Genomic DNA, 15,854 nt, shown 5'->3' with positions numbered 1-15,854 from the left:
GTGGTCGTTCGCGCGTTGGATTTACAAGTTTTGTACATTATTTATATCATATACATTGTCATCATCATCGGTCGTCGGTTTTTGAAGGTGGTGAAAGAGTGTCTGGATAATACGTACAAGAACTAAGCTAGTCTCGTTCTTTTTATCCATACTTTTGTTATTTCCTTTCTCGTTTGACGTGGTCAAAATTATTGTGTCTCTCTCTCTCTCTCTCAGTGCGTGTCCGTCTGTGTGTTTATATGTATACGTGCTGCTGCAACGCAGCGTGTGTGTGCTATTTCGTGCGATTGTTGCACACGCAATAAACGAGAGCATCAACAACAACAAACAACGAGCTCGATTTGTCACCGTATGCAGTGGATATTTGCGCCAGGCAACAGCAGCCACTATTACTGCGTGTAGTGCCTGTGTACATACGTACATACATACACATTATATATATAATACAACAAGCTTTGATAACTTTCCAAACATCGGTGTACGTATATTATATACAGTTCGCTGTCCAGTGTCTGCGATCGCGGGGATATATATGTTGTACAACGATATATATATAGGTAGATGTGTATACCTAAAACACCTGCATAACCTATTATCGCGAGGCGCACACACGGCGGACTGGATATCATCATAATACATGTATAGAAAAAGATTGGGTCTGCTCCGTCTGTCTCTGGGACGACGATGATTTTTGTGACTGATTTCGACTGAGGGACTGCTGCGGACGTAATATACACAGCCCGCGCCGGAGAGTGCGGAGTGCATTTTTATCGTTTGGGGCTCTACACAGGCGGACAGTCGCTGCAATTTTTGCTGCAAGATCGTCGAGCAGAAACGAGGTAAGCATATGTAAGAGCGAGAGCAGCAGTTGAATGTCATTGTATACAGTTTTGATCGTTGTGTGTCGTGCAATGAGAGTGACTTTGGTGCTGACTTTTTATAAAAATAAAATTACAATCTATCGATATTAAATTCTTATTGCTTGCTTTCTGATGTAAATTCTTTATATTTGAATGATGAAACAGACTGATTTATCGAGACAAAATAAGTACACTTGAATAGTTCAGACTTTTTGGTAGCTGACTTGTCTTTTTAATGGATGCGTTATCTTGTAAAATGATAATTAATTCTTTTTTAAACCAAAATTAACAATTGACCTATTTTGCAGACCACCAACACACAATGGCTTACCGTATTAATATAGTCTGTGGCAATTCATCTATCTACCGATCAAAACCTACACCCGCCGGCTACACTCACGATTGGGAGTTGTACATCAAAGGACAGAATAATGCCAGCATTCATAACTATATTGACAAAAGTAAGTTGAAAATTCCAATGTTTCTGTCAGCTGTACATAATCTATGTTATTAATTAAAAAATTTTTATTTCAGTTGTTTTTCATTTACATGAAAGTTTTCCAAATCCTGTGAGAACGTTTAATAAACCTCCATATGTAATAAGAGAGTCAGGTTATGCTGGATTTGAAATACCAATTGATGTTTACTTGAGAAATAATTCAGAGCCAAGAAAATTTCACTTTAAATATGATTTATCATTGGCTAAGTTTACATCGTCCTCTCACTCAATAACTCATACAGAAATTATAAACAATCCATCAGAAGAGTTCGCTAAAAAACTGCGCAAAGGTGGAGCTGTAAGTATACTATTTGTCATTACTTCATCATTACTTCATCATTACTTCATCTATTTTATAGATGAATTCAGAACTGATGAATTCAGAAAAAAGTGATTTCCCATTATTTTTATGAATACAATGTAGACATGCTAACAATAACTATTGCAGAAAATTACTCTGCTCTACCTCACTTTCAAATTTTTCAATTCTAAATACTATTTCATGATAAACAAATATGTTGACTAATTTTTTTTTTTTTACAGTTACCTATCTCAAATTCTGAAAGTGTTACAGAAAAAAAGAAATCTAAATTAGATCAAATGGTTGGAAAACCAAGATTGAGTGGAAATGAACCAAAGAAACATAAACACGATCAAAAGACATCAGACACATTCAACGATGTGTTTGGAACTCCTATTAAAACTGGAAAATTAGTCGACAAAAAGCCAAGTGATAAAAAAGTACAAGCACAACAATCTTTATTCTCCGATAAACCTATTAAAAGTGAGAAAACAGAAAAATCCGACAAGTCAGATAAAAATCTAAAAACGAAACACATATCTCAAAAGGACAAAAAACCAGAAAAAGTACCAGAGGATACAAAACTGAAAAAAGATCCTAATAGAGAAAAAGATGTCTCAAAAGAGAGATCAAAAGTATCAACGAGTCCTGAAGATATGAAGTCTGAAGTTAAGTCATCAACCTCGTCGACCAAAGAGCCCAAGCGACACAGTGACTCCAGTCGAGATAAAACAAAAGAAAAATCAAAAGACCCTTCTAAAAGTTCAACCGATGAAAAAAGAAAAGACAGAAGTGATCGTAAAAAAGATAAGAAAAAACCAAAAGACGAAAGAGAACGCGAAAAGAAGGACAAGCACAGAGATCGCGAGCGTGAGAATGAACGCAGCAAAGAGGGCTCTAAACCTATTGATAAAAAGCCTGAAAAGGAGACGCTCGCTGAACCTAAAATCGCCAAGGATCAAATCAAGTCACCAAAACAAGACAAACCAATTGCACAGACGCCAGCACCGCCAGTGACTGCTCCACCCACGGTTCCTGCACCGGTTGTTAGTAATGATAGTATTGAAAAAATAAAAGAACATAAACACACTAAAAGCGACAAAGATAAGCATAGAAAAGAGGATAAAGACAAGTCCAGAGACTCTAACGAAAAGGAGAGATCTCGAGACTTCTCCGTGGAAAAAGAAAAGTCGAAGAAACATAAGAAGCGCGATAAGAAAGACAGAAAGGACGACAGCAGCAAGGAGAAAGAAAGAAAGGAGCGCAAAGAAAAATATCGCGAAAAATCACATAAATCCGCAGAACCGGCTCCGCCGTTGAGTCAAGTGGCTGGTTTCCCAGACCGTTTGAGCAGCGAATCAGCGGGCTCGGCCGAGGAAGAAACGATCGTGGACAAAGTTGAAAAAGTGCCCAATACCCCGAGCAAACCGGACATCGTGCTCAGAAGCCCATCGCCGATTCAAGACGGTCAAACGAGAATGTCTCCGCCTACGCCGCGGGACCCGATGAATTACGAGCAGCAACGTCGCAGAACAAAAGATAAGAGCGAGCGTAAACGCGAGCGATCTGAAGCGAGTTACGAGCGCAAGCAGGATAGAAAAAGAGCAAGACACGAGAGCAAAGGTTTGTAATGGGTGAAGAAAAATTTTTTTAATTTTATCAAACGACAAATTTTTAATGAACTGTCTTCCTTTTTTTTTTTAGACTCGAGCAGCGAACGCATACCAAGCAAAGACTTGAGAGGTGAAAACTCACCTTTAGATGAATCCGTCTCATCTAGTCTGTCTCCGATGACGATGTCATCGCTCATTACTTCTAAAAATAGTAATACTCACGTTTCGAACGATGCCGTATTGAACATCGAACCCATAGACGTCGATAGCGACGACGCAGTTCCAGATTCGACCGATTCGACGTTCGACTCGACCACGTCGCCGGCTTACTTTTTGCAGTTGCAGGAGCTGCAGCACAAAATCAACGCGTTGAATGATTTCAACGACTTGCACAGGTTGATGGCCCTCATCACGCGGACCGGTCATTTCGAAGTAACAACGCAGACGGTCGATTTCGATCTGTGTCATTTCGATAAAAAAACCATCGAAGCGTTGCAAGACTTCTTTGATAATCTCTCGTGACCGGCTTTAGTTTGAAAGAATTTAAATTAAATTGTATATATTTCCATCTTGATGTAGAATTAGAAATTTGCAAACCATAATGATGTACCATGACTATTTTATTCGGAGTTAAAAGATAGCTAATATCATACGAAATGCACGAGCTTGGCGTACGCTTTTTGTAAATACTGTTATGGAAATTGAAATACTTTGAATGTAAATTATTTTCTCATTTATATAGATTTATATAATTATGAACTTTTTATCAGCTTTGAAGATTATAAAATATCCACAACTACGAACAATTTATACGAATATTAATGGAATGAATAACTTACGAGTAGAAAACATCTACACGATTGATAAAATTTGCACTTCCATATTCTTAAATATGGAATAATTTTTCATCTAAGTTACCAAATCAAGAACTATCGATTATCAAATTCGAAGCGCATTTTACAATTCCTCGTTGCATAATGATGCATCGATTCTTTTTAAGATTTATATTTACAAGATGATTATACAAATATTATTATATAACTATACGAATTATAAATATTTAATAGCCAAATTCATGACTGATGAAAGTTACATTTTTAATGTAAATAATGTCTAAAATTGTATAAATAGCTGAATTGTGCTAGTATTAAATACTATATAAAATAAACAAACTACGGCACAGAAATTATTAATAAATGTTTCGATTAAAATTTAACGATCTAGAGTTATTTCATTTAATTTTTAATACTTAAAAAATACATGTATCCGAATCATCTCATAAAATTAGAAGACGATTTTTTAAGTTCTTATAGTTATGAAATGTTAATCAAGGAAAAACATTTTACATTCAACTGCAGATGAAAATCGTTTAAAATTTATAGATGTTTCAAATAAATATTTCAAAATATTGTTTTTTTGATATACGAATTTTTTTAACAGTATGTTAATTTTTTCATCGCAATCGTAGAAATCTATTTTTTTAGTCAATTTCTTAACATTATATGGACGTTTGAAAAAAGCTAAAGTTTCGTACGCGCCTGCAAATACGCAGCCCGCCATACTGAGTTGGTCAAATTTTGCCTCCATGAGGAACAGTATTGATGTCGTTATTTACTAATGCACATTTGTCGATTTAAAACGTTTATTGAACATATGAAAATATAACGAAAAGCGACAGGTCAGGACGTTCAACAGTTTTTACTAAAACTGAAGAGGATGAGATAGTGGGCTGGATTGTAACTCAACGTAAAAAAGGGCATCCCATAACTAAAAAGCAGCTACTTGATTGTGTTGAAGTTTTATGTCTCGGAATAAAGATGAAAAATCCTTTCCAAAACCATTTGAGAAACATTTTTTTTATTTATGTAAATAATTTTAATACTATCGAAATCTTGCATGTGAAGCTAAAAAAAACCACCATAGTACGCTGAGAAAAAAATTCATTGATTCAATGAACTAAATATTTAGTTGTTTTTACCAAAATATCGAAACTAAAGAAAAAAAGATTATCTCAATGAAATTATTTCATAGATTGTATTTAATTAAATTTTCATTGAATCAGTGAATTTTTTTTCTCAGTGTACATGAGCAGCATTAGGTCCTCCGCAGTAATAGGTGTACAGCATATACCGCAGTAATACATGCATCCATTTTTATTTTTTAAAGTACTGTTTAATAATATTAAATTGAAATTAAACAATTTTTAATGTTAGAATTGTTTAGCCGAGATCCTGAACAATAACTTAAAAAAAATTATTAGGCAAATCTTTTTACAACGCTTAATATCGAAAGTTGGAAAACAACCTAAAAAAAATCCACATTTACCCTATAAACTTTTGGACTCAGATACGTATTTTTCTCACTTCTTACACCCTAAGAATAAACGTCTGGAGCGAAGATCTGAACAAGTTGGAAAATAAGGACCAGTCTAATACACATATAATTATAAACTTTCTGTGGAAGTTGTATTTTGGTAATCAGAAAAAACATCCTTCATTCTGAGCCAAATTGAGAAATACAAACATGTTTATTTTTTGAGTTGTTACATTTAGTCATTTTTGGGTATTCATGCAGTTATTCATTTTGTAATTAATAGGTTTAAAGCATAGCAATGAACTATTAATATGAAAATTTGAATTTCTCACAACCACACAGTTTTTGACCTGCAACACCTGTTGTTGAATAGCTATAAAATGTTAGATTTCAATTTGATAATTGTAAATCAATCAATGGAAAAATGGAAATTTATTTTTTTTTTATTCACTCATGATATTAAAAATTTACATAATTACATGAGAAGTTGAGAAAAGTTGTAAAAATAATCACAATTTTCTTCACATTGATATTGTTGTAATATTCACTGTCCAACAAAGAGACTTTGGAGATGCTTACGAGCTAAATTACTGTTATTGTTTCTACATATTAAACTTATGAATCGATGTTATTATTAGGTTTCGAATTCAAGTAATTTGTTACAATTTTACAATTTGTTACAATTTTTTGATACAATGTATAATTTTTCGTTATCTACATAGAAAGATGTGACGAGCTTTCGCGTAATACAAGTATGGATGCCGAGCAAATGTTGTATAAATCCTCGTTCTTTAGATTCGAAATGATCATTTCACAGCAGGAAACCGGTAGCTGGTATTGTTGCAATTCGTAGAATGCATCGAGTGCCCACGGCCAGAAAAATCCTCTCGACAGTTTTTCGCACAGATGCCGAGTACAGATCTCGCTGTGGCTTTCGGGAAGAGTGTACGACAATATGTTTGAACGCGCTAACTCCATACAGTTCTCATGCTTTAGATGTTTTGCCGCCTCTTTCGGTTTCAATCGGATAAGGTCGTGAAGCGACAGACTAGGAGTTAGCATTATCTTTTTCGATTTGCTCACAAATTCTCCTTCGTCATACCAATTTTTTCCAAGATCCGTCGACTTTTCAAACAGTTCGTACTCGTCGAACAAACTCATTATATCCAGGATGCCGCTACGATCAAATGCGTATCCTCTTTTCTCGAGACGCTCTACGAAGTCCACAATTTTAGACGCCAAAGATAATTTAAACTCAATCCGTTCACATTCGTGCATCTCACTTATCGGTTTGAATCTCTCGACGAAAAATCTCTTACTGGGAAAAACGAATTTGGATAGATCGGCGCCCTGATCCAGAAGTACGTCGATCACATCCGGGAGAAGATTCAGCACTGCCCATCGAAGCGGCGTCCGGCCGTTCTTGTCTCGGGCATCGACCTGCACCGGCCGATCGACCTCTTTGATGACGTCGAAGAACAGCTTCAGCAATTCAGAGTCGCCACAATCCACGATGAAGGTGTGCAACGGTGAGAACCCTTTCTTATCTCTCCAATTTGGATCGGCACCCCTCCTCAACAACAATTCAACTGCCTTTTTGTTGCCATTCTTAAGAGCCAAATGCAGTGGTGTCTGACCCAGTATGTTCTCAGCGTCGACCCTGACCTCGTTACCGATTTCGTCGTTAATGGCGAAAAATGCCTTTAAGAAGTCACCGTATTCATCGTCGTCGACGAAATATTTGCAAATGGTGTCCAATGGAGCATCTCCATCTTTGTTGCGCTTATTTGGACTCGCGCCGTGTCTCAACAGCAATTCCATCAGTTTCTTGTTCCTCATAAACAGAGCATGATCTAACGGTAAATAGCCTTTGCGATCCACGTCGTCGACCGGCAGCCACGGATATGTCTCCGCGCAGACCTCGAAAAATATCTCAAGGAAGGCATTATTGTAATTTTCCTGGAAAACTACTTGCCAAGCAGTAGATCCGTCCGCATTGACTCTACACAGATCGGGGCCTCTTTGCAGCAGCGATAAGACTGTCGTCTCGTGGCGGTTGATTAGAGCCAAGTACAGTGGCGAGTTAGGGTATCTCCTGGCCAAGCCTCGAACGAACCTTTGAGAGCCGTTGGGATCTTGCCCGAGTTTAAGAAATTTTTCGACGACGGTGTCGAGGCCGTACCGGCAGGCCACGTGAAGATGTGATAATCCATCTTCGTCGATATAATTTACGTCGAATTTGTCGTAAATTTGAAATAGAGCAGAGATTACGGTGTAACAACGATTCTTTCGAGCAGCATGATGAATCGGTGTGGTGCGATTCAGCAGTGACTTGCCGTCTTCATCTGCGTCGGGCTCGTACTTGTAGCCGCTGCGAGCCACAAAATTTATGAATCGATTACCTGGTGTCTCTGTAGTGCATTTATCTATATCTGTGACGGACTCCATCAAAAGCCAATAAATCGCTTCTTTCTGGAAGAAGTCTAAAAGATTTGGAAGTTCGCCTGTCCAGCTGTTGATGACGGCATCGAGTTGATGAAGAAAATCATGTCGCTCTGCTTCGATCTCCCACTTGACATTTTTCGACCGGATCCCGTACACTGCTAAATATTTTCTACAATAATATCTTACACTGGACATGTTTGTATGCACTCGCGAACACCAAAAAAATACTAAAACTTAAAAGTTTCAATTTTTTTCACTAATTTGAAAAACACGTGGCGATGAAACGTCTTTTACGTCGTGTATTGGTAATACGATCTGAACGACTCGACATGTGGAATTGAACTGCTTAGCTGCTATTGGATATTGGTGTTTGATGCCTTTCCAAAATGAAAGAGAAAGTTATGCAGGTAGTGGAGCATCACCCACTAAATTCGGTACATTAGACATGCGCCGCCTCTGCGCAGGTCTAATACGAGAAGTAGTTTTGAATCGGTACATTTGCTTATCCCATAGCTCCAAAAAAACACAAAATATGACTGTTTTTTCAATTGCATATAAGTCTCAATAAATAAAGCTAAAGAATAATAAAATTTAAGTGCATTATTTATCGAGTAGTTCTATCTATCTATGTATCTCGTGTTTATAGCATACGTGACCAAAATGACAATAGTATATGGCTAGGCGTAACCAACGCCTCTATTTTGCTAGACTCTCACTTTCTAGCAATTGAATTTTGAGCGATTCTGCACTAATAAACATGTCATTTCAGGCAAGCAACCCGCACGAACATGTTTCGACATGAGTTCGGAAAATGTGTGGTAGACTCGGGAGCCTGTGAAAAAGTTCATGTCAAATTTCTTTTGCCATCATAAGAATTAATCATTTTAACCAATAATTATAAATAACCATGCCATTTTTTGAAGTACAATTGTCTAATCTTATTCGATGTAAAATTTAACGAGCAATAAGTTTAGAACATGTCAGATTAAAAATAATTTCTTACATCTGTAGAACCTATCATTTAACGGCTATAAACTCCAATATGAACAATTGAACTGAAATAAAAACTACATTCTATAATTATTAAGGATATCGCCTTCGAAGTGAGATGTCGAAGAACTCGATCAATCACCATCGACCAAAAGACAAACAACAAAGGTCGTGAAGATTACACATGCCACAAGTGCAATAAGGTATTTGAACAAAACAGGGACTTTGTTTAGACACCAAATGACTGTTCACAGAAATCATTAGCAGATAACACTCAAGTCTCCGTAAGATTATGTACATAATAAATATAATTACATTTTTGTCTATAAACGCAGTTTAATTACTTACATTTGAATTATTTATAAAGGCAAAGTTTTCGTACACGAGAGTCTTAAAAAACGTACAAAATTGAAATCAATTTGACTGATCTGAGGTTTCTTAAATAGTGAATATTAGAAATAAATTTTAGAATTCATTGACTCTAGAAATATTTTACATAAATTCCAATCGAACTTCATTGGATCTGATTTTATGTTACATAATTAAACAACCAAACTTCATAATAACCATTTTTATCATGGTAATTTCTTATCATTATAATGGTTTGCTATGCAATCCACTTTTAAAAATCTTTCAAGCTCTTTTTTCTCGTGATCGCGAACATGAACAATTGCATCCAATCTCGTGAAAAGCGCTGATTTTCCTTCTTGCCGATTGTAAGAATGTATATAGCGTACTTGTATACAAATGCTTACTTTTTTTTAAATTTCATTAAAAATTGTACCAAAATGATTGCGTCTCACCGGATATGGACTATCTTTACATTTTTTTAAAAAGCAATCGCCTTAAAGGAGCGAGAAATGAAAATTTACTATTTCTAATCTGCCACTGATGATTGTAATTTAAGTCCTGCGGAACTTGTTACATATGTTATTTTACTACCCGTGTTGCTGAGAGGGAGGAAGGGAAATGAAATACTATAAATTTATGATGGTAAACTTAGAATATGTTTATTGACGCTCGTTGGTGATGCTATCGTTATCGCTTGGTCGAGGGCTCGCAGGCACTCTCAGTCACTCACACAAGTTCACTCGATTTGATCTAGTATAATTGTATGCTAATGCTTGCTCACGCACCGCAAGTTACAATCAAGTTACAATAAAGTCGTACTAATACTACAAAGTATTCGTCTTTACAAGAGTTGAATATAAAAATCGCGTACAAGTCGAGCGTTATGTGTTTTACTAAAATGGTCGTACAGAAGTCATTACAAACAAACTATGCTATACGCACTTTGCGAAATTGACATTTTTAGAAATACTACGTTCATTCAAGGTGCAGTAGAAACATTTTGGGAAACAAGAAATTGGGCTCCGGATACTCTTTTTAGGTCATACAGTCAGATAAAAACGCACGATAGTACACATGTGCTCGTTGACACTTTGCTCGAGAAGATCGAGGAGGTGGTAGAAACACAGGCTCGAAGCAGTACTCAGATTGGGCGATCTACTCAAAAATTTGAGGGAACAAATAAATACAGCGCTCTGTTATATCCAAAAAATCGAGTCTCGTCACGCTGTTTCTCGACCTCGAGTTTTTCGATATAACGTCATTAAAAGGGGTAATAAAAGAATGATGTAATTTATGGGTTATCATACCACGCGCGAGTCACAGGATAGCTTACGCGAATTCGGGTAATCTTCCAATATCGCCCCACTATAATTCGGGATTCGAAAATTGGTATATATAGCGCACATCTTTGTAATCTCGGGTGGTCGGCTCTCAGCTCTCGCAGACAGACGCATTAACATCTTGCGGTCTTCACGCGCTAACACCTTATCCTAGTTTTTTGTAATTGAGCTACAGCTGAGCCAATCGCGTGGTACATCATAACTAAAAGTGTAACGAAAAATATAATATCCATTTTATATGTGCAAACTCTATAATAAAAGTCTTGTGTCAAACCTTAAACGTGTATCTCAGATTTTGATGCAGTTAGATTAAAATAAATGTTCGGGTATTATTTAACAAATAGCCCGGACATAACAGCTCCAAGAACTTGAACAGATTATTGGTTGAACTTGAATGTTACGATACATAGACATACAATTTAATTTGAAATTTTCTAAGTCAAGGAGACCTCCTGTAAATTCAGAGACACTTTTCCAGTATGTAGGGGTGAAATAGTATATTTCTCAACGGGTACAGCTATGGTTTTTTAGCTTAAACGAGGGCCTTCGGCTTGTGCTATAACGAGTTTTGTTAAAAAACCATATCTGACCAGTTGATGATACTATTTTTTCCTACGAGAGCCTATTAGCGGCGAAGTTGCGTATTTTAGTAGTAGTAAGAATCATTAAAGTTGACCAATATCAATTTTTATTTTAAGTCTATTTTTTTTAATGAATTCAAAGGGATTTTAATGTGTATGTGTCTTAATGCGATTACAACTTCATTATTAAAACAAATAGCAAAAGTACTTATCACGTAATTGATCTTCAGTGCAAAGTCATCGCCAAATCAGAATTTTAAACTAATTCAGAATTTTGAAAGATAACGTATAAACATTGTCCTTCTATAAATCGGTAACCGATTTGTATATTTTTAATTATAAACGATTTTGACATCGGACCTCAAATACTGATAATGTTTATAGTAAATAATTTCGGTTGAGTATTGTCTTTCCTGACGAAACAACTCATAACACCAAGGCTTTTAACACCATTAGTTTTACTCGTTGAATTTCCGTGATACTTAATAGACTGAACCATAGTTTGATTAAGGCATCGAAATGGATCAAAGTATGAAGAAATGCAAGGAAATTATCTCGGAAAATAATTCAAGTGAACATGACATTGTTGTTTCAGACGACAAACAATACATCTGTGATATTTTTCAGGAGACATTTACACTAGAATCAAGTATGATCACACACCGAGACACAATTCACAATAAAGAAAAAAATTATGAGTTCCGAAGTCATTTGAGTCGATACCAAGTAACAGTACACAGAAATCGCAGAGACTTTTCATGCGATAAGTGTGAGAAAAAATTTATAAAAAAATCGAGTTTGTTTACGCACCAAAAATTGGCACATAAAGATCGTGAAGATTTCACGTGCCAAAAGTGTGACAGGAAATTTGAAAATAAATCAACTTTACTAAGGCACAAAAAAATATTTCACGAAGTTTTAAAAGATTACTTATGCGAAAGTTGCGCGAAAAGATATGGAAATAAACGGAGCTTGCTCTTGCACATAAAATCGGTTCACGAGAGTCGCAAAGATTTTGCTTGCGACAAGTCGTATTTGCTGTTTCACCAAAAAACTGTCCATGAAGCTTGCAAGAAATTCACTTGTGACAAGTGTGAGAAAAAATTTGGGGATCAAAGCAATTTGAACAGACACCAAAAATCAATCCATGAAGGTTACAAGGGATACCAATGCAACAAATGCGAGAAGAAGTTTGGACAAATGACACATTTGCTCTCACATCAAAGGATAGTTCATGAAGGTCGCAAAGATTACCGATGCGACAAGTGCGAAAAAAAATATGGACAAAAATCATATTTGCTTTTACATCAAAGGACAGTGCACGAGGGTCGAAAAGATTACGTTTGCGACAAATGTGAGAAAAAATTTGGGAGTTCTAGCAATTTGACAAAACACCAAAAAACAGTACACGAAGATTGCAAAAATTACGTATGCGACAAGTGTGAGAAGAAATTTGTAAATCAAAAAATTCTGATTAGACATCAAAAGACAGTCCACGAAGGTCGCAAGGATTATGCTTGCGAAAAGTGCGACAAGAAATTTGGAGATAAGTCCCATTTGCTCAGACACCAAAAAATAGTCCATGAAGGTCGTAAAGATTTCGCGTGCGACAAGTGTGAGAAGAAATTCGGAAATAAATCATATTTGTTGTACCACCAAAGAACAGTACACGAAGGTTTTAAAGATTACGCATGCGACAAGTGCGAGAAGAAATTTGGAAAAAAATCAGATTTGTTGAAGCATCAAAGGACAGTACACGAAGGTCGCAAAGACTATGCATGTGAAAAATGCAAAAAGGTTTTTGGACTTAAAGAAAACTTACTTAGGCACCGAATGACAGTCCACAAAGATTAGTAAAATGACGTGCGTGAAAAATGCTAGAAGAATTGATTAAACGTCAAAAAAAAATCCTTTAAGGTCATGACGATTTTACGTGAGGCCAGTTCGTGAATAAATCATATTATGTACTTCGTAGAAAAACAGTCTCCAAAATTCACAATCAACGCAATTTGACTTCCCACTTGTGATTTGAACATGAGAGCAAAGTTTCTGCATGTGAATGTGCGAAAAAATGTACAATATTAAAATTAATTTGACTGATCATAAACGATTTCTTTACGAACAATGTGAATACTTCAGATTTCAACAAGACGTGCCTACTCACTTATAGAAATCGAATTTTAGGACGTGATTCTTGAATGTATAAGTAGTACGAATATGCTGCAAGGAATAAATAGTTTTTAGGATTGAGTTTAATAAGAAGCTCTTTACAACGTAAAGAATAACATTTATTTTCCGCTAAGAAAAGTACATTATTCTATGGCTTTTAAATTTTGGTGTGATAGATTACAATAAACATAAATATTTCATCTTATAAAAATGTCTTATTTTATTCATCTATATAAATGTATAAATGTATGAATCTACTTAAAGTCATCTGATTCATTAAAATTATTCGACTATCAGACTATTCGAATTATTATAAGAAGTTTCGAGTAGCAAAAATTAGTTTTAAACAAAGCTATTTGTTGTAGATGATTGTTATTTACATTCGACGGACACTTTTCGATAATGAATTTTTCGATGCACATTTTGAATTCTCTAGTACCAAAGTAAAAGAGTACGTAAGCGCTCACATAAATATTTTTCGTAATAAAGTAAGTAATTTATTCGTAATAATATTTCGTATAAATATAAGTATCATAGTTTTTGAAATGTACAATACTTGAATTGTAAAATATTCAATTTTATGCGCAAGTTATTAAGAAATTGTCGCCAACCAACAGTATTAATAATGTATACTAAAACATACTGTATCTAGAGCTTTATTTTTGCGACATCGCCTGTAAAGTGGTTCAAAATTTTGAGAGGTATCATATAAACATTATCTTTCTGTGAATCGGTAACTCATTAGTAAACAATATAATTATAAACGATTTTGATTTCGTGCCTCACTCATACTGATAATGTTTATAGTAAAAATAATTTAGTTTGAAGGTCTTTCCCGATGAAAATCGACTCATAACACTTTTAGTTTCACTCATTAAAATTTCGTGGTATCAAAAAGAGGAAACCAATGTTTATATAAGAAAAAAAATGGATAAAAGTGAGATGAAATCTGATGGAATTGTCTCAACAGATAATTTAAATGAACGGAAAGATTATGCATGTGACGAGTGCGAAGAGACATTCGAGTTCCGAAGTCATTTGAGTAGGCACCAAATATCGGTACATAAAGGCTGCAAAGATTTTACATGCGACCAGTGTGAGAAAAAATTTGTAAAACAATCGAGTTTGTTTACGCACCAAAAATTAGTACACAAAAATCCCAAAGATTTCACGTGCAACAAGTGTGAGAAGAAATTTGAAAATAAATCAACTTTACTCAAGCACAACAAAATATTCCATGAAGTTTTCAAAAATTACTTATGTGAAATGTGCGCGAAGAGATTCGATACAAAACGAAATTTGTTTTTGCACGTAAAGAGAGTACACAACGGTCGCAAAGATTATGCTTGCAAGAAGCGCGAAAAAAAATTTAGAATAAAATCAGATTTGATCAGGCACCAAAAAATAGTCCATGAGGGTCGTAAGGATTTCGTATGCGACAAGTGCGAGAAGAAATTTGGACGAAAACAGCAATTGCTCACCCACCGAATGACAGTCCATGAAGGTCGAAAAGATCACGAATGCGACAAATGTGAAAGAAAATTTGCATGTAAATTAGGTTTGTTGAAGCACCAAATAACAATTCACGAAGGCCGCAAAGATTTTCCATGCGACAAGTGCGAGAAGATGTTTGGTCAAATGTCACATTTGCTCTCCCATCAAAGGACAGTTCACGAAGGTCGCAAAGATTACCGATGCGACAAGTGCGAGAAAAAATTTGGAAGTAAGCAAAGCTTGTTAAAGCACCAAAGGACCGTACATGAAGGTCGTAAAGATTACCGATATTGCAACAAATGTGAAAGAAAATTTGCATGTAAATTAGGTTTGTTGAAGCACCAAATAACAAATCACGAAGGCCGCAAAGATTACGCATGCAACCAATGCGAAAAGAAGTTTGGACAAAAAGTAAGTTTGCTCTCCCATCAAAGGATAGTTCACGAAGGTCGCAAAGATTACCAATGCGACAAATGCAAGAAAAAATTTGTAAGTAAGCAAAGCTTGTTACAGCACCAAAGGACCGTACATGAAAGCCGTAAAGATTACACATGTAAAAATTGTGGAAGAAAATTTGGGATTCAAAGTAGTTTGAATAGACACCAAAGGGCAGTCCACGAAGGTCAGAAAGACTACGCATGCGACAAGTGCGAAAAGAAGTTTGGACAAAAAGTAAGTTGGCTCTCCCATCAAAGGACAATTCACGAAGGTCGCAAAGATTACCGATGCGACAAATGCGATAAGAAATTTGGGGATCCAAGCAACTTGAACAGACACCAAAAAACAGTCCACGAAGGTCGCAAGGATTTTGCGTGCGACAATTGTGAGCTGGTGTTTGGAGAAAAATCGAATTTGACCAGACACCAAAGGACAGTTCATGATGGTCGCAAAGATTACC

The 15,854-nt window shown here is 35.8% G+C and overlaps 2 protein-coding genes across 2 annotated transcripts; both read left to right on the top strand.

Annotated features, from left to right (window-relative positions):
- Positions 1-3: 3 nt before the first annotated feature.
- Positions 4-4,489, top strand: LOC106659533 (glutamic acid-rich protein-like). The gene is made up of 5 exons (XM_014382120.1): positions 4-839; positions 1,169-1,321; positions 1,395-1,657; positions 1,903-3,283; positions 3,365-4,489. Exons 2-5 carry the CDS (start codon positions 1,183-1,185, stop codon positions 3,793-3,795), a joined length of 2,214 nt encoding a protein of 737 aa, XP_014237606.1. The 5' UTR covers positions 4-839; positions 1,169-1,182; the 3' UTR covers positions 3,796-4,489.
- Positions 4,490-11,705: 7,216 nt separating this feature from the next.
- On the top strand, positions 11,706-12,592 carry LOC111694609 (zinc finger protein OZF-like; the record flags this gene model as incomplete). The annotated part of the gene is made up of 1 exon (XM_023463355.1): positions 11,706-12,592. A coding segment is annotated over exon 1 (780 nt), but the record flags the coding sequence as incomplete, so codon positions are not given.
- Positions 12,593-15,854: the final 3,262 nt, after the last annotated feature.

This window comes from Trichogramma pretiosum, unplaced genomic scaffold (assembly GCF_000599845.2).
Source record: "Trichogramma pretiosum strain Unisexual culture from Peru unplaced genomic scaffold, Tpre_2.0 scaffold39, whole genome shotgun sequence".
Taxonomy (NCBI): Eukaryota; Metazoa; Arthropoda; class Insecta; order Hymenoptera; family Trichogrammatidae; genus Trichogramma; species Trichogramma pretiosum.
This window is presented reverse-complemented; position numbering and strand designations above follow the sequence as displayed.

What these genes read in the sequence shown, in the direction of transcription:
- LOC106659533 (XM_014382120.1), top strand. Translation starts at nt 1,183, where the DNA reads ATGGCTTACCGTATTAATATAGTCTGTGGCAATTCATCTATCTACCGA. An exon ending in TCATAACTATATTGACAAAA is followed by an intron (nt 1,322 to 1,394) that starts GTAAGTTGAAAA and finishes TTTTTATTTCAG; the next exon opens with TTGTTTTTCATTTACATGAA. An exon ending in AGCAAGACACGAGAGCAAAG is followed by an intron (nt 3,284 to 3,364) that starts GTTTGTAATGGG and finishes TTTTTTTTTTAG; the next exon opens with ACTCGAGCAGCGAACGCATA.